At 35.3% G+C, this 26,740-nt stretch overlaps 1 protein-coding gene across 3 annotated transcripts in view; it reads right to left on the bottom strand.

Annotated features, from left to right (window-relative positions):
* The window catches only part of LOC139979184 (uncharacterized), a 137,405-nt gene that overhangs the window by 35,705 nt on the left and 74,960 nt on the right, over nucleotides 1-26,740 (bottom strand). For all 3 annotated transcript variants that reach the window (XM_071989921.1, XM_071989920.1, XM_071989922.1), the window contains exons 8-14: nucleotides 17,564-17,659; nucleotides 15,912-15,995; nucleotides 14,558-14,662; nucleotides 13,319-13,400; nucleotides 6,684-6,791; nucleotides 5,939-6,017; nucleotides 3,847-3,942 (exon numbers count right to left, since the gene is read on the bottom strand). In XM_071989921.1, the coding sequence (XP_071846022.1) occupies nucleotides 3,847-3,942; nucleotides 5,939-6,017; nucleotides 6,684-6,791; nucleotides 13,319-13,400; nucleotides 14,558-14,662; nucleotides 15,912-15,995; nucleotides 17,564-17,659 (650 nt within the window). The remainder of the gene's footprint in view (nucleotides 1-3,846; nucleotides 3,943-5,938; nucleotides 6,018-6,683; nucleotides 6,792-13,318; nucleotides 13,401-14,557; nucleotides 14,663-15,911; nucleotides 15,996-17,563; nucleotides 17,660-26,740) is intronic.

Raw genomic sequence — 26,740 nt, 5'->3', positions numbered from 1 at the left:
CGATCAAAAGAACAAGCCGTAATGAGGAATCATAACAACAACAAAGTCTACAATATCATTTGGATCCTTGTCACTACAAGGTTCAGCTACGTTAAAAATAATCTTTACCATTGTGTAACACCAGCAGTGTATATTTTGTGCAACTTTCAAGTACCAGCAACACTCTACCAGAAATGATCATATCATCCATGCCAATATAAGTGACGTGAGCAACGGTGATTAGAGGGCTGCTGCGATATTGAAAGGTAGCGTAATAGATCTTTTTTTCTGAGTACACACCATAGTGTGCAGAAAGTGATGGTAAAGTTATTACATATATATACTGTGTGCTTGTGGCATTAACAATTAGGCTGGATTGTTACCATACCGGATGTTCAGTTGAAATAAGAAGCCACTGACAGTAGGATTGAACAATAGAATTGAAGTACCCTAGTGAGACATTCAGCCCCTTTAAATTTTACCAGCATATTCTCCACATACTCCAAAAGAACTTACTTGATTGTTGAACTTTTTACTCCAGACAATAAATATGGGTTGCATGGTATGGAACGCAAAAAGGACCACAACATATGATGATGTTAATGATGATCTAATTTTATACGATCATGCACTGAAAACTTACGATCATGTACTAGAAATACACGACCATGTACTAAAAATTTACGATCATGTACCAAACATATACGATCATGTACTAAAAGTATACGATCATGTTCTAAACATATACGATCATGTACTACAAACGTACGATGTACATCAAAACAAATACGATCATGTACTAATAATGTTATGTTCAAAAAAAGTGGCGTCTGCATACGCGTATGTATATTCATATGTGGCGTATGCATACGAGTATGAATATTCAGTATAAACTCATTAAGAACCATTAGGGGCGGGGCTTAGGTATCAACTTTGATATTCCTAGGGGTACGGTACTTTGTAATCAATGGATAGCATACTATATTATTAATTTGAAGTGAGTAATAATCCCTGAGGATTGGCTGTAATAATAGCTATGTGTATAGATATTCATACGTGTATTCAAACGACAATAATGGATATTCATACGCCACTTTTTTGTAACTTGCGCTTTTTCATCATCATCACAAGTTTTCAGTACATGATCGTATATATCTTGATGTACATCTTAGTTTTTTAGTACATCATCGCATGTTTTGATGGACACCTTAGTTTTTTAGTACATCATCGTATATGTTTTGATGTACATCTTAGTTTTTTAGTACATCATCGTATATGTTTAGTACATGATCGTAAGTTTTTTAGTACATGAACGTATAAAATAAGATCATGATTAACATCATCATATGTTGTGGTCCTTTTTGCGTTCCATAGCATGGGAACTGCAATTAGAAGCAAAGAAACCAACCATCTGGGAGGTTGTTGGTTTGGCCCTGGCTCCCAAAAATGCGGTGGGTTTTTCATCTAGAGTATTTCAGAGGCAATTCAAACTAGCTAATAAAACTATATCACTAAAGGAGACCACTGGATTCCATGGTCAAATCAAAAGCTTACTTTGGCAATCTACCTTCTGACCTAAAGGAACATATACATAATAACAATTGATTTTAACCAACTGCTAAATAGATTCTTTAATTCCAAGTGAACTTTCCTTTAATCCTACATAACCACTGCTCTCATTTGTGAAATTCCATACTGCAATACCTCGTGGCTTAAACACTCCAGACTTGTTGGTTGTCTGACTTAATAGCCAAAGAGAGGGCAGTATTTTCATTTTCAAGTGAAGTATGAAAACAGCAATCCTTTCCAAAATTGATGATCCTTTGGCCTTTCGCATTACATATGAACTGTTCCTTCAAACAGGAGTTATGAATTCAATAAACATACAAAATAAGTCACAGAAAAAAAAACAAGAAAATCTTATTTCCTCAAGAGGTTGGATCAAGTAAGAATGACATGAGGACAAGTATGAATACAGGCAACATTCTTGTCTTTTATCCCATCTTATCTTTCTAGCAATGTGGGTACATGGTGGGTAGGCTGAGGCAGTCTAGCAATGTGGGTAAATGGTGGGTGGGGGGTGGGGCAGGTGTCCTTTGTTTTCTTAGTTTGTCAATTCTTACTCCATTTCTTTGATTTTTGGCTTTTGTTTGTTTCCCTTGTTCTTCTGAGGACTTCTATTCCACAAGTTTTCTTGTTATACTTCTTAGTACTCCCCCATTATCTTTCCACTGTAATTTCTACCTCTCTGTGAGATTAAACCTAAATCATTCAAATAATCTTTCCACTGTATGTTCTCCCTCTTTGTGATTTAAAACCTAAATCATTCAAATTATCTTTTCACTGTATGCTCTACCTCTTTGTGATTTAAAACCTAAATCATTCAAATTTATCTTTTCATTGTATGTTCTACCTCTTTGTGATTTAATACCTAAATCATTCAAATAATCTTTCCACTGTATGTTCTACCTCTTTGTGATTTAATACCTAAATCATTCAATAATCTTTTCACTGTATGTTCTACCTCTTTGTGATTTAAAACCTAAATCATTCAAATTATCTTTTCACTGTATGCTCTACCTCTTTGTGATTTAATACCTAAATCATTCAAATTTATCTTTTCATTGTATGTTCTACCTCTTTGTGATTTAATACCTAAATCATTCAAATAATCTTTCCACTGTATGTTCTACCTCTTTGTGATTTAATACCTAAATCATTCAATAATTTTTTCACTGTATGTTCTACCTCTTTGTGATTTAAAACCTAAATCATTCAAATTATCTTTTCACTGTATGCTCTACCTCTTTGTGATTTAATACCTAAATCATTCAAATTTATCTTTTCATTGTATGTTCTACCTCTTTGTGATTTAATACCTAAATCATTCAAATAATCTTTCCACTGTATGTTCTACCTCTTTGTGATTTAAAACCTAAATCATTCAAATTATCTTTTCACTGTATGCTCTACAGTACCTCTTTGTGATTAATACCTAAATCATTCAAATAATCTTTCCACTGTATGTTCTACCTCTTTGTGATTTAAAACCTAAATCATTCAATAATCTTTTCACTGTATTTTCTACCTCTTTGTGATTTAATACCTAAATCATTCAAATTATCTTTTCACTGTATGTTCTACCTCTTTGTGATTTAAAACCTAAATCATTCAAATTATCTTTTCACTGTATGTTCTACCTCTTTGTGATTTAATACCTAAATCATTCAAATAATATTTTCACTGTATGTTCTACCTCTTTGTGATTTAATACCTAAATCATTCAAATTATCTTTTCACTGTATGTTCTACCTCTTTGTGATTTAATACCTAAATCATTCAAATTATCTTTTCACTGTATGTTCTACCTCTTTGTGATTTAATACCTAAATCATTCAAATAATATTTTCACTGTATGTTCTACCTCTTTGTGATTTAATACTCATTCTTATATCATCTATTGTCAGCATTCATGTTCTCGCTATCATGTTTTAACATATCTCTTTGTAATGTGTGATTGTTACCACTGATTGATTGAAATAAATTGAATAAATTGAACCATGATAGAAAACAAGTACTTGCTCACTACAAGTCTGGTGGTAAGGAAAATATAAAAAATTCATTAAGTTTCTTGTCACTTTGCCAAGTACGACAGCTTCTAAACATCCAGTGCAATAAGAAAGCCTATCACAATGACTTCCAAAATGAATCTTGAGGCCGACAGTGGTAGTCTAACTTTGTGAAACTGTGACACTGTAGTAGATGATTCACACAAATTACATGATAATTTACACCAAATTATACAGTAGTAAAAACCAAAATTAAATCATCAAAAATATGGTACAAATAAAATGAAAAAATACTTACTTTTTATAGGCATCCTGCAGAAGGCTTTCATCTTGGCTCTGGAATGTGAGTATTTTGTAGCATAAAATGGCAGCTGATACTGTTAACACAAAGAACCTACCAAAATAAAAAAAAATGTATAAAAGGTGAGAGGGCCTGACCTATCGATCCTAGCAGGATCTTCTTCAGGGGCTGAATGACAAGTTACAGTAACAGAAGGGACAAATACACACACAGAATACAGTCAGGCTAATGAGCAGGGTGAACACAAAAGAGATAGACGTAAGAGTATTAGTAGACAAGGGATGCAGAGAAGAAAGAAACCAACAGGGGTAAGAGGAGAGGTAGGAGAAAAACTGTAAGAGGGACAAAGAGAGGATTAAGGGAAGGGGGTTGGGAGTAACTAAAGGAGGACAAAGACAGAAAAGTGTGGAGTAGGAAAGGTGGAAGACAGCTATGAGAAGAGGGGGAAACAAGGTGAGATAGAAAAGGGGGGGGGGGGGGAGCAGAAGAAAGGATAGTCATGTCCTTCCTGAATGTTGAGCCCATGAGGTTGAATGGTGCGAAGGCGTTGCATCCAGTCTCTCTCTGCTGATTCGTGCTAGGTCAGGGCGGCTACCTTAGGATTCAATCCCCTGTAGGGACATGTCATTAATGGTATTGTTTGGAAGGTTAAAGTGTTCCCCCACCGGGGTCTCAGTCTTCATGGTGTTGACTGTGGATCTGTGACCATAGAACAGCTTCTTGAGGGTGGTTTTGGTTTCAAACATACTGGATGAAGCAAACTCTACAAGTTAGATGGCATTAGAGGTTGTGCAAGTGATGTGACCCTTAGTATTGCGTGTGAGTTGGGTGCTGTGGCTGGTGATGGAATTGGATTCAACAATGTGATGGTTGCAGACGATGCATCTCGAAGTACAATCACATTTGAAAGTACCATGCTGAATGGGTGTAGGTTTAGAAGTTAGAGGTGGAACAGCAGCACACACAAGAAGGTCCTGTAAGTTGCGTGGACGTCTGTAGGCGATGGTGGGTTTTCCAGGGACAGCTAGTTGGAGTCTATCTGAAGGTGCGTGAAGCCATTCAGAGAGTCCGCTCCCTATCCAGATCATCTACATTGGCAGTGAAGGTCAAAAAGGGAAGAGATTTCACCGACAAGCTCCCTCTGATAAACTTAGGAGACTAATAGATAATTCAACTTTTTATTTTAGATTTTTCTAAATTTGGTTGACATGCAATACCCCAAATTATATAAGGGCTGCACTACTGCACTCCTGATCAAGAAACAATGAACACAACTGTTTAGGGTATCTCATTTAGTGCAGCAGAGGACTAACTCATCCACTCAACAATTTCTTTGCTCTTCACAGTTTTCTTGAAGCTTCCCTGTCAGTTTTCAGATTACACTCATATTTTAAATTGATAAGACACCATGGATGCATTCTTTTACGAGAAACCATGGAAACATGGATGCATTCTTCACAAGAAACCATGGAATCATTCTTCAGAAAGTCATGAAAGAATTTCACAATATATACGATTTTTAGTTTATTAATACTTGCGATTTTTAGTTTATTAATACTTGTGCAGAATTATTACATAAAAGTGGTCAAAAATAAAATTGAGAAAATGACAAAGTTTTTTTCTGTTCAAGACCAGCAATGCTTTGTTTTTTATACTGGTATTGTTGGCAGCCGTGATTTAAATCAAGACATAACACTTTCATATCATTTTCAGGTGACACCCTAATAGTGACAATAGTGAAACATTTAATGAGTAAATTTAAAGTATTATTATTTCATTATTTCCATTATGAATAACGGCACAACTAGCATGCCTCTCTCCTTATTGTTTAAAATTAAAGGACATTTACAGATGCAAAGAAACACACATACAGACAAACATCAAAATATTCTGAAAACTTTGGGACTTCTTTGAATACTTCATTCTTTTTAAGCAGTTGACTGACCAGAATTACTTCAACATCTGATTTTGAGAAAAGATATATGTTAGAATTGAAATGTTTGATCCTCTGACTTGTTCAACAGTAAAGTTTTTTTCATATTAATCAAATTTTGTATTTTGGATGACACATTTTCAAGTGTTTACTTACATCATGGAACTGAAAGCTAAGAAAGGCTGATGTTTGCAAAATCTTCGCAGTGACTTGTATATGCTAATTGCAAGAACAGCTGAGGAATAAAACGGAAAGAAAATTAGTAACATTCACCTCCAAATAATCCAATTGTGACAGAGAAAGGTTCAAGAAACCTTGGCCAATGGCAGGAAAGACATAATAATAACACAGAGAGGAGGAGAACAATCTATTGACCTCAATGGCCATCATGCCTTCAAGGGCATGCTGAGACAAACATCCTTAAATCAATACACACGCAATTTTAATAGTGTCTGTTAACATTTTCAAACTCACACTATCATGAATAAATGAAACAAATATTGTTTGTGTTCTGAAAGAAGACACCAGAGTCTTGCAGAAGAGACAATCCAAAATCTTTGTCATAATTGTTACACAATAATAGTTCACAGTGAGTGACTCCATTAACAGACACAGCTCTCAATTGTAATTCCATTAAAACAACCAATATCAGATTAACAGTCTCTGGGGCTCTAATGTACCTACCACCCAACTCTGTCCTCCCATCCCTCCCCGCCCCCATCCCCTTTGTTTTGCACGCACAACTCCAAACTAGAAAGTTAGAATGTCCTGCCTAGAAGGGCCCATTGACTTTGGGTATCACTAGGCACTTGCTCCATCGGCCTATTGGATCATCCAGCACTGTTTATATCAGAACATGTTTAATGCTAATAATACATAATCCCTTAAAACTTGATTGTACCTTGTATTAAAGTTAAAATTTGAGCTTGGATAATTTGTAATCTGGAGGGCTCCATCTGTTGTGTTGTGCTGGAGGTTTTCCGAGATGGTGGTCTCCTTTCTTCAAATTCTACGCAAGAAAATACAAAATAGAACATAAATGATATTGATGAAGGAATTCACTGCTATGCAGGTGTCATCATGAATCATCTTGCTTCACTCAAACAGTGAACCATACCTTTTAAATTGCTCATAGGTCACCCTACCACTCCTCCCAACCCCAAACACTTGCCCCCTCCCCCACCCCCCAGATGGTTAGAAACAAAGCATGGATGAACTTTATAAGCTAGTCTGTTAATCTTGTTCACCTCATGTGCAAGATGTACTACTTCTAGCTTAAGTTACAGAGTGAACTATGGCAGAAACTTGCCATAACCATAAACTGGTAAAGCAAATTACTATCGATAAATGCAAGGTCTTTGACGAGAAGACATGCTTTTATCTCTGCTTACGACACATTTGCCATGGCAACCTAAACTGCACTTGTCGTAGGCTGGTTGCGAGCCCAAACATTGTACACTCTGCTAATATTTACTCGCCTGTGATTGCTGATTACACTGCACCGCAACCAACGATAAAAATCTCTGACCTACACTTTGGGAAGCATGACATTTATATAGCGTTCATACCCAACATAGCCCTATAATTTACATTTAACCTGAGTGAATCTGGTGCAAAGTAGAATAGGGTTTTCTACTGATGACAGAACACAAACAGCTGCTTGCTTTTAGAGGTCCTGTGTCCTCAAACTTGATTTTCCATTAAAAGACCTTATTTTGTTAATTTTTTAAATTATTAAACTTTTAAAGAAAGAAAATATTGAAATATGTGTTACACAATAACAACTGATATCATAATTACAACCTTGAGATTTCTTTAGTGTTTGGATTTCACAGACACACTTATCTCTATATCTCGTCAAGGTAACTAAGATACTAAGTTTGTTGAAATCTATGTAACCTCGACATACAAAATAAATATGGCAGAATCCTCTAAAATGGTAAAATCTACTAATTACATTAAACATTTTTATCTAATCTTTATCATTTAATCAAGGATAGGACAATGTCTAGTAACGAATTCTTCAAACAGACATACTGACAGCATTATGATATTAAAGGAATAACAAAGTCAGGGATCAAAGACAATTTATATTATTCAGTAACCACAAAACTTGGATTTTTAAGTGAGCCGCTTCCTGTTTGACTGACTACGCTCGCTTTGAAAATCACCACAATACACAGTAAGTCGCCATTGATAACGTAATATGCTTGAAATTCCATATTAATGATATAAATACTGAATGATATAAACTGTCTTTGATCCCTGCCTTTGTTATACCTTTGAGTACTACAACTTTTAGCATCTTCATTTTTTAAAATTTCATTATAGTTTTCCAAAAGTCACATCACATCGAATGAAAGCTTGGAATCTGTCTGCTGTGTCCAGTGTACTCAACTATATTCACAGAAAATGTACATTTCTTCCAAGGGTATGGTTAACATACCTCCACATTTCCCCACTTTATGTCCTCTTTTTTCTATCTGGCATATTATTCCATTTTAAAAACTGTCCAAAATTTTATGTAATTTCAAAAAAGCTGTAATAAATAGTTATAAGGACTCTCTCTATGGTGACTGACCAATTAGCTACTTCAAATTGAGCACAGAACGCAACTTGTCAATACTAACAGTCCTTCAGCCATTTCACCAATTTTTCTGCAAGATTGAAGTTTATAACTTCAACTCTGCTACCATTTTCATGCAGCTACTGAATCCTTTCCAAATACTTGTTTCCCAGACTTAGCTCCCTATCCCATGCTGCAAAAACTTGTTCTCCTTTCATATCCTGATAAAATATGATAAGCCTACCCAAGGGAGGTTTGATAAAGAGATGTCTATTACCATCTGTTATGAAGGTGTCATACCCCTGCATAAAATATCTGTTGTAAACATTGATGCTAGTAGTAAAGATAGTGAACTTCTGTTTAATCACCATAGCTACAATGTACAGTACTCAGGACTATTACTGTAAATATAGACAACTTCTGTTTAATAGCTATAGCTACAATGTACAGTACTCAGGACTATTACTGTAAACATAGAGAACTTCTGTTTAATAGCTGTAGCTACAATGTACAGTACTCAGGACTATTACTGTAAATATAGACAACTTCTGTTTAATAGCTATAGCTACAATGTACAACACTCAGGACTAGTACAGTAGACATAGTGAACATCTACTTAAAGCTATAGCTGCAATGTACAGTACTCAGGACTAGTACAGTAGACATCTAGATACCTTCTGCTTAATAACTATAGCTGCAATGTACAGTACTCAGGACTATTACTGTAAACATAGAGAACTTCTGTTTAATAGCTGTAGCTACAATGTACAGCACTCAGGACTAGTACAGTAGACATCTAGATAACTTTTGCTTAATAGCTATAGCTGCAATGTACAGTACTCAGGACTATTACTGTAAACATAGAGAACTTCTGTTTAATAGCTGTAGCTACAATGTACAGCACTCAGGACTAGTACAGTAGACATCTAGATAACTTTTGCTTAATAGCTATAGCTGCAATGTACAGCACTCAGGACTAGTATAGTAGACATAGTGAACATCTACTTAAAGCTATAGCTGCAATGTACAGCACTCAGGACTAGTACAGTAGACATCTAGATAACTTTTGCTTAATAGCTATAGCTGCAATGTACAGTACTCAGGACTATTACTGTAAACATAGAGAACTTCTGTTTAATAGCTGTAGCTACAATGTACAGCACTCAGGACTAGTACAGTAGACATCTAGATAACTTTTGCTTAATAGCTATAGCTGCAATGTACAGCACTCAGGACTAGTATAGTAGACATAGTGAACATCTACTTAAAGCTATAGCTGCAATGTACAGCACTCAGGACTAGTACAGTAGACATCTAGATAACTTTTGCTTAATAGCTATAGCTGCAATGTACAGTACTCAGGACTATTACTGTAAACATAGAGAACTTCTGTTTAATAGCTGTAGCTACAATGTACAGCACTCAGGACTAGTACAGTAGACATCTAGATAACTTTTGCTTAATAGCTATAGCTACAATGTACAGCACTCAGGACTAGTACAGTAGACATCTAGATAACTTTTGCTTAATAGCTATAGCTGCAATGTACAGTACTCAGGACTAGTACAGTAGACATCTAGATACCTTCTGCTTAATAACTATAGCTGCAATGTACAGTACTCAGGACTATTACTGTAAACATAGAGAACTTCTGTTTAATAGCTGTAGCTACAATGTACAGCACTCAGGACTAGTACAGTAGACATCTAGATAACTTTTGCTTAATAGCTATAGCTGCAATGTACAGTACTCAGGACTATTACTGTAAACATAGAGAACTTCTGTTTAATAGCTGTAGCTACAATGTACAGCACTCAGGACTAGTACAGTAGACATAGAGAACTTCTGTTTCATAGCTGTAGCTACAATGTGCAGCACTCAGGACTAGTACAGTAGACATCTAGAGAACTTCTGCTTAATAGTTATGGCTGCAATGTACATCACTCAGGACTAGTACAGTAGACATGGTGAACTTCTGTTTAATAGCAATAGCTACAATGTACAACACTCAGGACTAGTACAGTAGACATAGAGAACTTCTGTTTCATAGCTGTAGCTACAATGTGCAGCACTCAGGACTAGTACAGTAGACATCTAGAGAACTTCTGCTTAATAGTTATGGCTGCAATGTACATCACTTAGGACTAGTACAGTAGACATGGTGAACTTCTGTTTAATAGCAATAGCTACAATGTACAACACTCAGGACTAGTACAGTAGACATAGAGAACTTCTGTTTAATTTACTTTGTAAATAGTTACTACAATCAAGTATATGCTCTGAATACTTTAGTAACTAGTACTGCTTTCTGTGAACACACAGGAAAGTATAATTGAATTGAGTTGAAGTATGTTTCCACTTGACAAGGGACACTACATGTAACCAGCTCTTGTTATAGTCCAATAATGGTCACTCATGCTCAAAAGTTTAATACTCATTTCAGCTGCCATCTGCTTTAATATTCTTCCTCACTGAGACATAGTTATTATCACATGGAACACTAAACAAATTTGGGGAATGACTTGCGAGGTCAGAAACAAGTTACTTTTCAAACCTTCAAATTTAGCAGGCTAAAATTGGGGCCAATACAGATGACCTATACAGCCTTGTAAAAGCAGATTGTTGCAGGCCATTGTGCAGGTTACTTTACATACTGGTTGTGTGAAACTTTAGGGTATTAAAGTGCATAATAGGCCAAAGTCATTCAACTGAACACATCTATCAGACACAAACAGCCGAGGTAAACTATCAGAGTGCAGAAAGATTCTGTACAAAATTAAAAATAGTTGCAACAGTTGAACCACTTTTTGTTCGGTGAGGGCATACATTCCTTTTTAAATCGATACAATACCCCAGACAATATAAGAAACAGACAAAGAACAACCCTCCTAGTTATTAACCTGTATAGTAAAATTTACAAAATTGTTAGCTTTGTAATTGTCACAATCCTTCCTATTATAGGTAAAGATCAAAGAGTACCTTCCTAGTTGGCTTCTACTAGTTGGCAAGTTATTACAAAATTAGGCCAATACCAATATTGTGTGTGTCATAAATATAAACATAATGTTTTTGAATTTTCATTGGCAAACCTTTGATATGCCTTTTTTCATCCCTTCTTGGTTTGATGTGGTGGACTAAAGTAACAAATTATGTGTTCAGGCATGTTATCTTTCCTTTACCAGGATATTCCAGAGGAATATTTTAGATTTGACAGATAAAAAGAGGAACACTCTTAGCAGCCTCCTGAAATTTCCAATCAATTCCTACTAGCGTTGTGCGGGATCCTGGTTGTCAAGTGAATCCCGGTATTGACTAGTCCAGATCACAGTGCAATTTGTAAATACTACCGGGAGTGGGAAAACAACCGGCTATTATATTCATTTCAGTATCATTCGCGGAAATTGTAACTATTTGAAATAAAGAAAAGTGTTCTTATTTTGAATAACATACTGATCAATTTACATACTGGCTTAGACGTATAAATTTAACAAATCAACTTTTCACATAGTAATTTGGACCTAGGCTACACCAAATATCTAACGTTACTTGGGCTTAGCATGTTGCCTGAAAGTTATTCTGAAATTGTCGTTATTTATTCTTCCTTAATATGATGATTGTAAAAAATCTTACCACATGTATTTCACCTCATTTTGATATAATAATTATAATGATGTAATAAATTTGGAGCCAAAACCGCAGGGAGTATATCCAGTTTAAATCCATCTTCGCCGGGAACTGTATACTTTTATAGCCTAGGGTACGGTGTGAGTACACATAGTTCAGTATGGTACTTGAGATTCGATGCTGTAATGAATGTATTCATTTATTTTTGTGGAGGGTTCCACGGTATTGTTAAGAGTTATCTTTGACCGCTTGTTGAATTTTTTAGAACATTTTGTACGAAAGATGGATATTGTACTCATAGAATGTATATTACCTGGAGAAAACAACAGCCGATTAACAATATAAATAATTCTGTACCATTTTCATGTATATAGTTTATAATCCCGTATTAACATAGCCCCTATGTTACATTCTTCTTGTCTGAAGTTCCAAACACATGGTGACTTGTTGATAGTTGAAACCTTTGAGTGTGAACTTTTGAACATGAAGGGTTGCCGGATTCCAATATCATGGAATAGTGGGGAAATCCCCATCTTCTGTGTGTGTACGGATTACAGGTTGTATCCACGTGCAAACATCTTAATCTAATACTGTACGTCGAGTATGAATGAAGGATGGTGTGGGGTGCTCTTTTCATAGGTTTGTGCTTTTCTTTTTTGAAAGTGTATGTTAAAAATAAAGGCCCAAATATAAGCATGTTATTTTTTATGTCTTTTTTGATAACCATGGGTGTAAGAGTATGTAATTAAGTGCTTTGAACCATAGATGAAATGTTTAGGAAAATCTCAGTAGTAGTTACGATACCAGGATTCATGTTGCAACGCTACCGGTTGTGTGAAGTTTGAACTACTGTACAATGCTAATTCATACCTACTGTTTTCATACATATAATAACTACTGAAGTTGCCAAGTTTTGTAGCAAAAGTGAACTTGAGGCAAACAGGTGAATGTCATAGGAAGCACAAGTCTTTCTTCACAATTTGATCAACATTTTTAACTTCAAAACTTGGGATGCATCTCAGTATGAATACACTACCATATTTGGTAATAACTTCATATATGCCTTAGCTCAAGCTTGATCACTTAAAAAGTTTACATACGATACAATCTGTGACAATTTCAGTTATCAATATCTCAAGAAAGCCAAGTAGGAATTGTATGCAAATTACACCAGGATGCCAGAGGATTGTGTGTCTTGTTTTCATCAGTCACAAATATATTTTCCTCTGGACTATCTCTTTGATAATTGAATATGGTATAGATAGATTGAACCATCACAGAATGCAGTTGCAATGCAAGTCAAGCCCACACTGTATTAAACTGACTGATTCCTACTGTCCACCTACCTGATTCATGTGAATGCGTATGAACTTCACATTGTAACCGTGTCGGCAGACTTTCTGAGGATAACAGTGGTGTATCAGCATCCTAAATTCCAACAGGGAGAAGGGCAAAGGAACAAAATAACTTTTATGTAATATTTACAGTGAAACCGTTATCACTCATATATGCTTTGCCTAAATCCATTAAAATGCAAATCTTACTTAATTTTTACAATTAAACATGATCAATCATAGATGCTTGCTTTACCAAACTGCATTAAATTACAAATCTTGCTTAATGTTCATAAAAAATGAAGCATAAATAGTCATAGTTTCCTTGCCAAACTTCATTAAAATTTAAATCCAAAAAACATAAGTTATATAAGCTTTAAGCATGGAACTTACTCCAAACAGCATGCTTCTTAGTCATATTGAACCAGAGAAGCAAATAGTTTGACTGATCCTGGTAGTTCACTCGTTTTGTAGTTTTCACTAAATACATTAATTGCATACCACATCTCAGAGAGCTAGGCTAGTACATATGGCCTGGGATTTTGTGTCTATATGTTGCACAAATATATAAATCAACTATTGTGTAGCTTAAAATTTGAGACTTATGACATATGCATCTCAGATCTTACACACATACAAGAGTCACCTTCATGCCACATCCATCATCATAACACTAGGCTGGGATGTAGATCTTGCAAATCTTTGTCCACTTTTAATAAAGTCAAACTCATTCATACCTTACCTCACAGCACTAGGCTAGGCTGTTTTTCTCTATAATCTGTGTCTACAATAAAACCAATTCATGCTCTCAAAGTTTATGCCACAATGTGTTCTGCAGCACTATTAGTACAAGGGCAACAATTAATATCATGTAGCCTACACTGTTGAGAAGTGATGTGTATTTATAACCTAAAGATTTTAGGTTAATACCTATCTTGTTTTAGTTGGATGATCTCCAATTCTTGCAATTTTTGCCTTATGCTCCCAATTTTGGGATTGTAGCTTTGTGCAAGACAGGTTAGCAGGTCTGTATTTTGCAAACTTCAAATATTGCCACTTCTCTTTGCAAGAACAAGTTAAACGAACAGTTATAGTTAAAAAAAAAATTATCTATATGATCTGTCCTGTCAATAAGTTAAAAGGAATGGGAGCAATGAGTCACAAAGATAGGAAGGTGGCATTCTCCTTCTTATTCTTCCCAACCTCCCTCCCTTCCCCCTTATGGGGGTCAACTTTAACACTATCAACTACCTCTTCCTCAATGTCTGCTTCTTCTCCTTCTTCCAGTGCTATTTCTTCCCCGTCAAACACTTCTTGCTCACTCTCTATCCGGGACCCTGAGTCTTGACTTGTTGTCTAATAACAGGAGAGAAAATTACTCTGCAAAGTATGCATACTGCCATATCTTTTGCACTTAAAAATTAGGGGAACGATAGAGAGAAAAAGGAAAGAATCCTACATATACATTCAGAGGTGAAAGGAGAGGGTAAAACAAGGGGGACTAATTAAGTAAATTTATAAAAGAAATTAAATTAATTAATAAATGACATCTGATTAGGTTATAATAGCACAGCTAGGTAGTAAAATAAAGGTGTGAGGGTGAGGCTGTAGCTAGGATATAAGGAGGAAGTTATATTGAAGAGGTACTAAAAGCTATAGAGCAGTAACACAAACCTAAATGTAATAGAGTACAAGTAGAATTTGGCTAACTCTGCTCCATTACAGAAGCAAAACAAAACAATTCTATGACATTACAACCACGTTCTTGACATTCAAAGTTTTAGCGGCTTTGGGAATACTTTCAAGTTCTATTTTCCCTTACTTGGAGGAATAAAAATGAATTTTACGCTCGACGTCATATTTTGTAGTTTACAATACATCAACGATAAAGCTTACTCTGGAGAAATGTAACTGCTACCCTTCTTTCAGCTATATATGTCAAAACCAAGTTTTCCTTTGATGTCAAGTTTGTCATGTTGTTTTCTCTTGAAGACTTGTACACATCATCTTTGAAGAATAGAAACCTGGCCCAAGTTCTAATGTCCATCATAGTTATTTCATAACAACTACAAATTCAAAACAGAACGGCCAAAGGAGCAAGGGGGAAATAAATCTAACGTTGACACACTCCACTGGTCAGCACTCAACCCAGAGTCTGAGGTGAAGCGGCCAGTTACATTTGCAACATATTTTCTATCGTCTTCAGACAAGATTCAGTAATAACTTTTTGTTGCTCCATTTTATGGATGCCATAACCACAGGTTTAATCTCGACAGGGTTTGTTGCCTTTTCAAGACAAACACAAACACTAAACCTAGTACACTGTTTAAACAGACGTGTCTAGTCTGGCCTACTGTACTTTGCATATAAGAATTTGGGCAGAAGCTCTAACTGTCAATATTTGTAGATGATAAACTTTAGGCTGGTTGTGCATGTTTTGAGGGAGGGGGGGGGGGTCGGGGGGAATGAAAAGGAACACCTGATAAGGCTTTGCACATTGTTGAAGTAAATCGAGAAGTGGAACAAGGTTATGGAAGCCAACCAGTTCTTGTAATTATGATATCTGCCAAAGTCATAATAGACATGAATAATAAAGACAGCTCACCTCATCCAACATGTATCTACGCTGCCACACTTTGACCAGTTGTTTGTACGTGGAATGCCTGGATAACAGTGACCCAAAGACATACTGCAAGAAAGATGGGGGGGGGATTTACATTTTTTTTTTTACAAAGTCATCTATGAAATTCAATGAAAACTCTCAAGAGTCTTATACTTATATACTTATATATTTACTAATTTAAAATCTATCCTTTGTCATGAATTTAATGTCATGAACCCCTTTTAAAAACTCAAAACAGTCTATTCTATGCAATCCACTTTATAATGTGAAATTTGGAAAATTAGGAATAATAATGACGGCAGCCACTACCGGTATTTGAAATCTGGGCAATAACTATTAGTCTACATACTGTAGGTCCACAAAAGAATTTGGCGTTATTTCATTTGTGGAAATTATGAGCTCCTCTCCCCCACCCCAGTCCCAACCCCCCAATTCTGTCTGACCAGTCTTCCATATTACAATGGAAGACATTTTTCTATCCAATTCCATGAAGAACTGTATTTTGAAGGTTAGCTAGTTCAACCATGGAATGCACATAACACTTACAAGACCATATACTAACAATCATGATGTCCAATAACCTATTGTGATACATGTACAGTAAACCACTAAACACCCTGCTTTGGTGACTTGCCATAACTTTCTAGCCTTCACACAATGGTCTGATTCATGTGTAACCTTGTAAACGTGAGGAATAAACCTTCATTCTCATAAATAAACAGAAGTTGAGGACTGAATTGGTTCAACTCCTTTTTGAGATAGTAGTTCAAAACTATAGTGCACTACTCCATTCATAGCTGATAGCAGTTCAAAACTATAGTGCACTACTCAATCATAGCCGATAGTAGTTCAAAACTATAGTGCACTACTCATTCATAGCTGATAGTAGTTCAAAACAATAGTGCACTACTCATTCATAGCTGATAATAGTTCAAAACTATAGTTCACTTCTCCATTCATAGCTGATAGCAGTTCAAAACTATAGTGCACTACTCAATCATAGCCGATAGTAGTTCAAAACTATAGTGCACTACTCATTCATAGCTGATAGTAGTTCAAAACAATAGTGCACTACTCATTCATAGCCGATAGTAGTTCAAAACTATAGTGCACGACTCCATTCATAGCTGATAGCAGTTCAAAACTATAGTGCACTACTCAATCATAGCCGATAGTAGTTCAAAACTATAGTGCACTACTCATTCATAGCTGATAATAGTTCAAAACAATAGTGCACTACTCATTCATAGCTGATAATAGTTCAAAACTATAGTGCACGACTCCATTCATAGCTGATAGCAGTTCAAAACTATAGTGCACTACTCATTCATAGCTGATAGCAGTTCAAAACTATAGTGCACTACTCATTCATAGCTGAAAATAGTTCAAAACTATAGTGCACTACTCCATTCATAGCTGATAGTAGTTCAAAACTAGAGTGCACTACTCAATCATAGCTGATAGTAGTCCAAAACTATAATGCACTACTCCATTCATAGCTGATTATAGTTCAAAACTATAGTGCACTACTCCATTCATAGCTTAATCTAGAAACAGATTACACCAAACGCAGCAATTACCGATGACCTAAAGGCAGCTCGTTGAGCAGCAAAATATATAACTATTATATTTACCTTGTGCGTATCTGTGTGAATACCAATAGCATTCGGTACGACAAAGACCGTCCTTTCTTTGGTAATATTCTGAATTTCTTCCATCGACACTGAAACCTGCAAATAGTCAAAAGAAAATAAGAAATATTCTGCATTAAAATTCATTGACAAGAGAAGTGAAAAAAAAGGGATAAAACAGGTTCATTTGATTTGCTTGCATGCACTCACCAAAAAAGGATATAAAATGTTACTTCCTCTGTACAGCAATATAGAATCTGCTTTTAGTTGAGAATATTTCACTTGAGCAACCAATTTCAAAAGAAATAACAAACACCCATAAAAACAAAATTAGATTTCAATTTCTGTAAAATCAACAAAGTCTATGTTTATCAAAGTGGGAAGCTTCCAAAGAAGAATTTCAATGTGCCTTTTGTTTTTGTTCTCTGTCTTCCTAACGACTGAAAATGTCTGGCATCAAATCAAGGGTTTTCTCTCCATCGTTTGTGCTTTCAAACTCTTCCAATTATGGCGCTTGACACTAGAAAAAATACATCTGAGAATTCTTAACACAGCCCAGTATTTGCTGTCATTTGAAGTATGGAACATGTCCGAAATTGGCGCATCAGTCGTACATAATTTTTTAAAGTATTTTGTACTTTGACTACACATTATTGGACAAAGGAAAGTTTTGCTCAATATAAATATTAAGTTTAACAATTTTTTTCTTTTTTTACCTCTTGAAAATAGCATAAAAATAATATTTGGATGGAATGGGATTTAAACCAGTGACCTCAGCATTATAAGTTCTGTGCTCTACAAACTGAGCCATATAGTCCTTAGTTGGTGACACTGCATAATAATTTCTTTGATGGAGGGATGGGGAAGGAGTGTCCTTCATACCACTTCACTAGGAATGACACCCAAATTTCATTTGATACAACCCAAAAGAGATTAAACATCTATGGTTGAAATATGATGTTTTGCACAGTTTGCGTATTAGTGTAGGGTACAAAGTAAATCCAAGTTTTCTCAATTCTAACTTTCGTTTGACTGCAAAGCCACCGCATAATATATTGGATTCCTTTGAACAACTAACTGGCACAAAGAGATTCCTTTGAACAACTAACTGGCACAGGCTGTGTATCTACACAGCCTGCTATGCAAGTCAATTTCTTCAAAGGTTACACAAATGCACATAGTTTAACAACATTAAAAAAAAATGCTGCTGAATCTAAAGAATCCATTGATGTTATAATCTAATGAAAACATATCTCTAGGGCTTAAACTGTTCTCCAACATTATTTTGTAATTCAATTTCACTTCGTTTTGTGTCAATGTTTGCGTTGGGATTCTGGATGTCAAAACTGACATAACAAGAAGTATAGACAACCACATTTTGTCACGATCAAACATGATAGCCAGTTATTCTAACCAGAGTAAGTTTGTAAAAGTTTGTCAAAAATAAAGACAAAAAAAGGAGTAAGTTCTAAGACGAATAATTGTCTTGTCTGGATATCATTGATCAGTCCGGTGTGACATTGCTGTCATTTTTTATTTAATAGCAATAAATTGAAACATATGCTGTCTTGACATTTCATATGCATAAAAAGTCTGGAAGAGTACAAAGAATAAAAATAAAAGAATTTTGCGCAAATTACTGTATATATTGCTTATCCACATATACACAGATGATATACAATTACATGTCAAAGTGAGGGAATCTTCTCTGATGGGGGGGGGGGGGCAGTAAAAACGGCTTGTTGATATCTGACCATCAGTGACAATTATTCAACATTCTAGCACATTTAGGGGGCAATACTGTGATGACCTGTAAACCCAGAAGGGTGTATAAACTAATGCAACTTAACTATTTCAAAAAGGTCAGTTTAAATTTCCACTGGTCCCATTGTGTCAACAACTTTAACATACACAATTTCTATTTTCTGTTTGCAGAGGTTTGTTTAGATCAGTTCTTCAACTCCTTCCATATGGAATGCTAAATTTGTTCAGTAAAGCCATTTGGTTAAAGGTAAATCAGACTAAATCCAACCATAGTGTAAAGTAATTGAAGTCTAAAGATACACTGAGTTGACATGTAAGTCGAATGGTGGTCATTTCATCACAATAAGGGCCCTTTTTGTATCCTTTTCTATGCAATATGGTGGCATACTCCTATTAGGGTCTATATCAAACCTCCCAAGATTCTAGATATCAATCTCTCAAGTGTACTTCTTTTGGAACAGTACCCCAAATCAGCAGGAGAACATCTTTTTCGATATGTTTATCAATCAGGATCTGGCTTTTTGTGGCTTGAATGTTGAAGCTCTGGCATAACAGAATTACATATTGGACAAAAATTGGGGAAATTGAGGCAATTTTAGATGACTTAAAAGAATTGTCTGGTAGCCCATAAAAGTTACCTTAAAAAACGATAAATATTTTTCCAAACATGTTTTCAAAATATGAGAACGCTAATGTTGCAATTGACTGAGAAACAATTTTTTAATCGTGTAGGATGGATATTTCAAACATACTTTGAACAGTACAGAACGTGATGTCACCTTCGCAAATGCAGATTGTGACATAACCCACGCTCCATACAGTTCCTACAGTAATCACAACATAAACCGCGTTTGAATACAGATTAATTTCTTCCTTAATTTTCGGTAAAATTTCTTATAATTTATTTATGTTTTAAAACAATCGTTATGCCGTCATATATGTAGTGCATTGGGAATTTCGTGATTTTTGTGTAACACAAGATAAGTTTGAACAGCAGACTCTTCTTTGTTTATACATCGCTCTATCCAGCTCCTATGCGAAGAATGTACGCATGTAGGCTACTCTAACGTTTACAATCCGACAGTTCTGCGAAGCTAAGCTTCTCAGTACTATAATCTGCTCTGACATCGATTCCGCCAAGTGTCATCTTTCGGTGTTCCGAATGCTTTTCAAGTTTCTTTTTACTGTAAAGCTGACCCGTGAATTTTATTTCAGCGATTTCAAAGAACATTTTATGAACTGTGGTTTGAGTGTGAGAGTGTATGATGTACAACGCTTTGTACATATACCAAATGGCCATGGTAGGCTATATACGTTCAGGATGTGTACGTCATATTTAAAAGGCAATCACCTGTGCATGTACACACGAGAGTGTATTTGCTGAGGAAATGGGAGTGCTAACTTCAAGTCGCTCAGTTTGCCTATTTGCCTGCACTAGGTCAATCACCAAATTGATGAGTTCGAAAAAACGGTGCTTTTATTGAGAAACTGGTGAATTTGAAAACCAGATTTCTACAAGAAGAGAACCTTGAATGGGGACAATTTTCACATGGTGAGAAAGAGAACCAGAATGCAAAAATGCATTGTGGTTCGATAATGTAACATGAGCAGTTTTCGTCATGAATATGTTCAAATCATGTTGGAAATGTCCATCCTTAACTATTAAAAAATCGTTTCTCTGTCAAACGCAACATTAGAGTTCTCATACTTTGACAACATGTTTGGAAAATTATTTATCATTTTTTAAGGTAACTTCTTTGGGCCACCAGACAATCCTTTCAATGCTATAAAAGTAGGACACTTTCCATTGAATACATTCCTTTCTGCCTGGTATAATAAACTTTCACTTTTTTTAAGTAGGTTTTCAAATGATGCAATCAGCCAGCAATTAATTGGCTAGACTGAACCAGACAACAATGATGGAGCCATAAATCAATGCTAAATTTGAACCTCAGTTTTATTTGCAAATAACACTGAATGTGGATAGTCTTATTGTTAAGAAAGTGTTGTACACCCCAGTGGCATAGCTACAGTTATGAGGGGCAACTTGGGGCTGAGATCCACCTCCCCAATACTTGTCTGGCCCCCAAATAATTTGGGCCTAGAAAAGTTTTGCCCCCTCCCTCCCTAACATAACAATTCTAGCTACACCCTATGAACACCTAAGTTTGTGTTGTTTAAATTTGTCGTGAAAAAACAGCAGACATTTTGTGTGATATATAAGGCACTAAAGCAACTGTACACTTTGTGGCTTATGCAATTGAATGAAGAAAGACGTTCTTTTGCAATGCACTATCACTTGTTTCCATTATATTTCACTTCTGCTATCCATTCCTGCCAATAGTCATTAACCCTGGAAAGGAAACTCAATCAGTTTAGCAAAGTTATGAAACAACCTTCAGGAAGTAACTGTGGCCATTAAATGCAACATTTTTTTTGTTTTTTCTAAAGTATAGTCGATACTTAGAAGCCTTTTCAAATGAACTTGGAAGGTCAGTGAACTGATAAGGAAGTTAACTTTGAATCTCAGGGTTCCTACAAAGTAGAATTCAATGCCATCACATAATCTACAAAACTTAAGCCTGGTTTATCAAAACAGTTGTATCAAATGAAGCAAAGGACCAAAAGGATATTAAATGGTACCTTGATTGACATCTTTTCGAGTTGCATAGTCTTATACAAACATACCACTTTCTGCGGGCTCAAGAGCACCAACTGAATAACCAAGAAAGTGTGACAAAGCTGATTGGGAATGAAAGGTTAATTATCTCAAATTTAGGTCAGTCTTGGAGAATTTCTCCTCTCTGTTCTCTCAAAGCGGTTTGCATGGTTTAAGTTAGTTGAGGAGTTCATCTGATGAGGCATATACCAAACAAAAAGATGGACTAAAACATCCAATGATAGAAATAAGTGCGACATCAAAGAAAAACTATCTGCACTGTCATTTAATTAAGTGCTAAACTTGTGTTGTGTCCAGAAAAATGTAAACATTTGAGATTCTTTCTCCTTGACTTAAATCAATCAATAGAGATAAGACTGTTAGAATCAACCTTGTTTATCATGTTCCAGATCTTAGGTCAAGCGGTACGTGAGCAAGAGGTGGAGTTGTGCATGAGTGACTGGGGAGTGGAAGAAAACAGGAATGAATTATCTTCATATTCCTCATATTTTGTGTAAATGAATTATGATCCTCCTTCCTTCTGTACCAGAGGCAATAATACCATCATTTTCACTGATTAGTCTATAAAATTTAAAGGGATAAATTGTTACAAAACCAAAAGTGGTATTGATATGTTACATGTACTAAAATAAGTATTTTCTTTTATGATTTACAGGCACATTAACTTTCTTTCTTGTGTTTTGTTTGTTCATTGTCATCCTTGGGATCGTTGTTTGATTGGTCATTTCATAACTGAACTTAAAAGCAAGCTAGTTGTGGGCCTATGTCAGAGTGGGACAATGATTTGACTAACTTCAGATCAGTATTTTGTCACCCATGATGGCAAGTTTTTTATTACAATTCACGCTTTACCACTAGGCTTAATACAATGGACATTTAACCCTGAAAGTCTTGACTATTTTGAATGACTGCTGCACCTTTAGCCCTTTTTGATACTTTTCTCTTATGGTTTATGTCGGAAATTACTTTTAAGCTTTTGTACGCTGGAATTTTGAATGACATATACCTCTGAGTAACAGTCACAGTACTGCTCTCTTAAAGAGATCCAGTATTCTTAGATGCATAACAACCAAATTTTGATCACAGCAAATATCACTGTTATTCAATATGAATAATTTTCTTGAAACTTTACTTAATGGGCATAACCTGAGTATAACAACCAGATTTCCTACACCATGATGCATAACATGCATGCCCTCTTTTACAAAGGCTTTTAATAGCCTTATGTTATGAATATTCATGACTTTCTTGAATCTTTACAGCTAGAGAATACTTACTGCAAAACATGCATGCCCCTCTTTCACAAAGGCTTAATAGCCTTACAGTATGATTATTCATGACTTTCTAGAATCTTACACCCAATTATGCACACCCTCGCTATGTAATATTCTTCTTTGTGAAGGATATATGCATAGGAAGTGGGTTCTTTAATCCATGGAAATGCACTTTCTATAGGACATATAGTTGCTATTATTCAAGCCTAATGGTACAGAGCCTATCCACCTAACTCTTACCACAATGTGAACAGTATTTCCACACTGGATAAGCAACAGACAGTCACACCTCAGTGGTTATCATTGACATTCCTCTAAAATCCAGTGCTCAAATCCTTCTCATTGAGCTCTAATCCACCACCAACCAGCAGACTCTCCTCTTGTCCTATTATTCATATAAACCATAATCCGAAACATCTAGCACCAAGTTCCAATATTCCTCAAAAGGAGTTTCAACAAGGAAGCAAGAAGAAATGGTTTCTTCTATTCTGAAAGCACAACTTGAAAGTAAAGACTTGAAAACCATGATACAATCTGCAATGAAAGAGGTTCTCCAAGGATCGCTAGACAAACTTTCCCACATCACCGAGGTCAATGAAAGTAGAATTCATGAGCTTGATTGTCAACTGGACTAAAGCTCCATGGAACTCACCAAACTGGCCAGCGAACATGACAAATTAAAATGTGATATGGAACAAATCAAATGTGAGCTTAATGTCATGGAACAATATTCCCGACACAATTGTGTGAGCATTTTTGGCATCCCAGAAAATGCAGGGCAAAATATAGATTTAGTTATCAAGTATCTATCCCATGACAAACTGGGGTGGATATAAAAGAACCAGACATTGACAGAAGCCATCGAATTGGTAAACCAAACTCAAAAAGGTGCAGAGCTATGAGCGTAAAGTTTACAAATTATACAGTGAAGTCACAACTACTGAGCACAAGACGGAAACTTAAATCTACTGGTATAGTCATACAAGACCTCACTGACAGAAACAGCACTACTGAAAAAGGTATCAGATCCTCCCTGTGTTACCTCAGCTTGGTCCATTGATGGTCCGATCTTTGGATTAATCAAATCATCGGATGGCACCAAAATAAAGCGAAGAATTGCCTATCTGAGTGACCTTGCTATTTATAACCACTGAAGTTGACTACTATGTACTTTTTCATGAGGACTCTATCGACTCATTCCATTTGCAAATTAGACGACTTAGCTTTTTCAAGGGTTTGGGGTATCCCTTCCTTATTAACTGATATATTTTGTGAGCAGGGGCTAAATCTTTCACATGATGATCATGATATTTCACCTATTAATCTTAATTCAACTTTATATTCAGACGTAGTGATTTAAATACTGGTAATTTAATTCATAATTCACTAAGTGCTTTTTCTTTGTTTTATGTAAATGCCCGAAGTTTATCAAGAAAGTTGATGCCGTAAATGAAATTTTGATTTCTTCATGTAATTTTACCGCCTTAGCAATTACAGAAACCCGGCTTCATCCTGATTCAAAGCTTTGCTCAATTCAAATTCCAAATTATACTTGCATTCACAGGGACAGGAGTGTTAACATGGCTGGGGAGTTGGATTTTATATTAATAAATTAGTACCTTTTATTTGAATCCATGTTTGTTGAGGTTAAACTCAACAATGAAACTGTTATCTTGGGAGTTATTTATAAATCCCCCTGATGTCCCAATAACTGCATTTAGTGATGAATTATCTGTTTTTTTGCAAAACATACAAAATGGAGAGAAAAGTTGCTATACAGGTGATATTAATATTGATCTTTTGAAGCATGACCATTTGCCTCATATTCACATTTTCTTGATTTAATGTATACTCATTCATATTTACCATTAATATCAAAACCAACAAGGATTACAGTCACATCTTCATTACTCATTGATAATATTTTTGTAATGATTTTATTGTTTATTCAAAATCTGGCATTCTATAATCTGACATAAGCAACCACTTACCAATCTTTTGTTATAGGGATTTTGGTACTAGTTTATCTGTTAACACAATAAGCTTGGTTACCACAGGAGGTATACTAGTGTAAAAGCACTACACAATGTCAAACTTGAACGTTCTTCTCTTGATTGGGGACCTCTATTTAATGAGACTGATGCAGATGTGGCATATAATTTATTTGTTGATAATGTTCACCATATTATATCTAAGCATTGTATTTCTCATAATTCTCATAAGCTCCAGTCTCCATGGATTACAGCTGGTTTTTAAAGATCTATTTACAAAAGGAACAAGCTTTATAAGAAATAAAACATACCAGTGTTTTATATAAGCACAACAGTTTTGATCATGTCATTTCAGTCATCAACTCCGAAATAAAAAATGTTGCTTATAAGGTAAATAAGTTTTTCACTGAATATCAGCAAAACTAATTTCATGGTTTTTCATCCCCATCATAAGAATATGAAAAATATTGATATCTCGATTGAGAATACCCAAATCAAACGTGTTGCTACCATTACATTTTTATGTTTAGACATTGACACTATATTAAAATCTTCTCATATTAATAAGATTAAGACTTCTATTTCTAAAATAATTGAGGTATTCTATAAAATTAAAGAGTTTGTGCCTGATATCCTTGAGAATTTCTCTCATTCCATCCTCATTTAAGCTATTGTAATCTAGTGTGGGGAAATGCTCACCCTCCTCATCTAACTCAATTATTCATACTCCAGAAATTGGCTGTTCGTATTATCATCCAATCAATCCAATCAATCACCAATCAAATCCTTTCTACCAGATTAGGTTTTCTTAATATTTTTGACATCCACACACACCAATGCGCTATATTCATTTTTAAATTTGTTAAGCAACAGTTACCAGATATTTTCAAAAATGTCTTTTCTTTCACTCATAATATACATTCCCACACTACCAGGGCCTCCCAACACTTATTTTCACTTCCCATTTATTCTGACCTTTTCAAACGCTCAATTGTATCTGATGGTACTAAGTTCTGGAATCAAATTTGTGATTCAATAAGAAACGCAAAATCCGTAAAGTTATTTTCTGATAAGTTTAAAAAGACACTTATATCTAAATATGAACACTTCTAGTTTACCCTTTTGAATTTTCATCTCCATTTTTGTTTATGTTTCTATTTGACATCTTTCTTTTTAATCCCAACTGACTGCTCCATTTCTTTTCTTCTATGCAAGTTACGAGGTGGGTCAATATGATGGGTGGGGTGGGGGGGCAGATCCCCTTCTTTTTTCCCTTTTAATTTACATTTACTTTGTAATTACTAATTAATAATGTTATCAATTGTTTTATGTCTTTTCACTGTAAACATTGTAATATATGGATGAAAATGGAAAATAAATCAAATCAAATCAAATTATAAGTTGCATAATATGAGCATAAGTTGCATATTAATATGAGAATATGTTTCATATTACTATGTGCATAAGTTGC

Source organism: Apostichopus japonicus, chromosome 13, assembly GCF_037975245.1.
Source record: "Apostichopus japonicus isolate 1M-3 chromosome 13, ASM3797524v1, whole genome shotgun sequence".
Taxonomy (NCBI): domain Eukaryota; kingdom Metazoa; phylum Echinodermata; class Holothuroidea; order Aspidochirotida; family Stichopodidae; genus Apostichopus; species Apostichopus japonicus.
The sequence above is the reverse complement of the archived record's forward strand: the minus strand, read 5'-3'. Positions and strand labels throughout refer to the sequence as shown.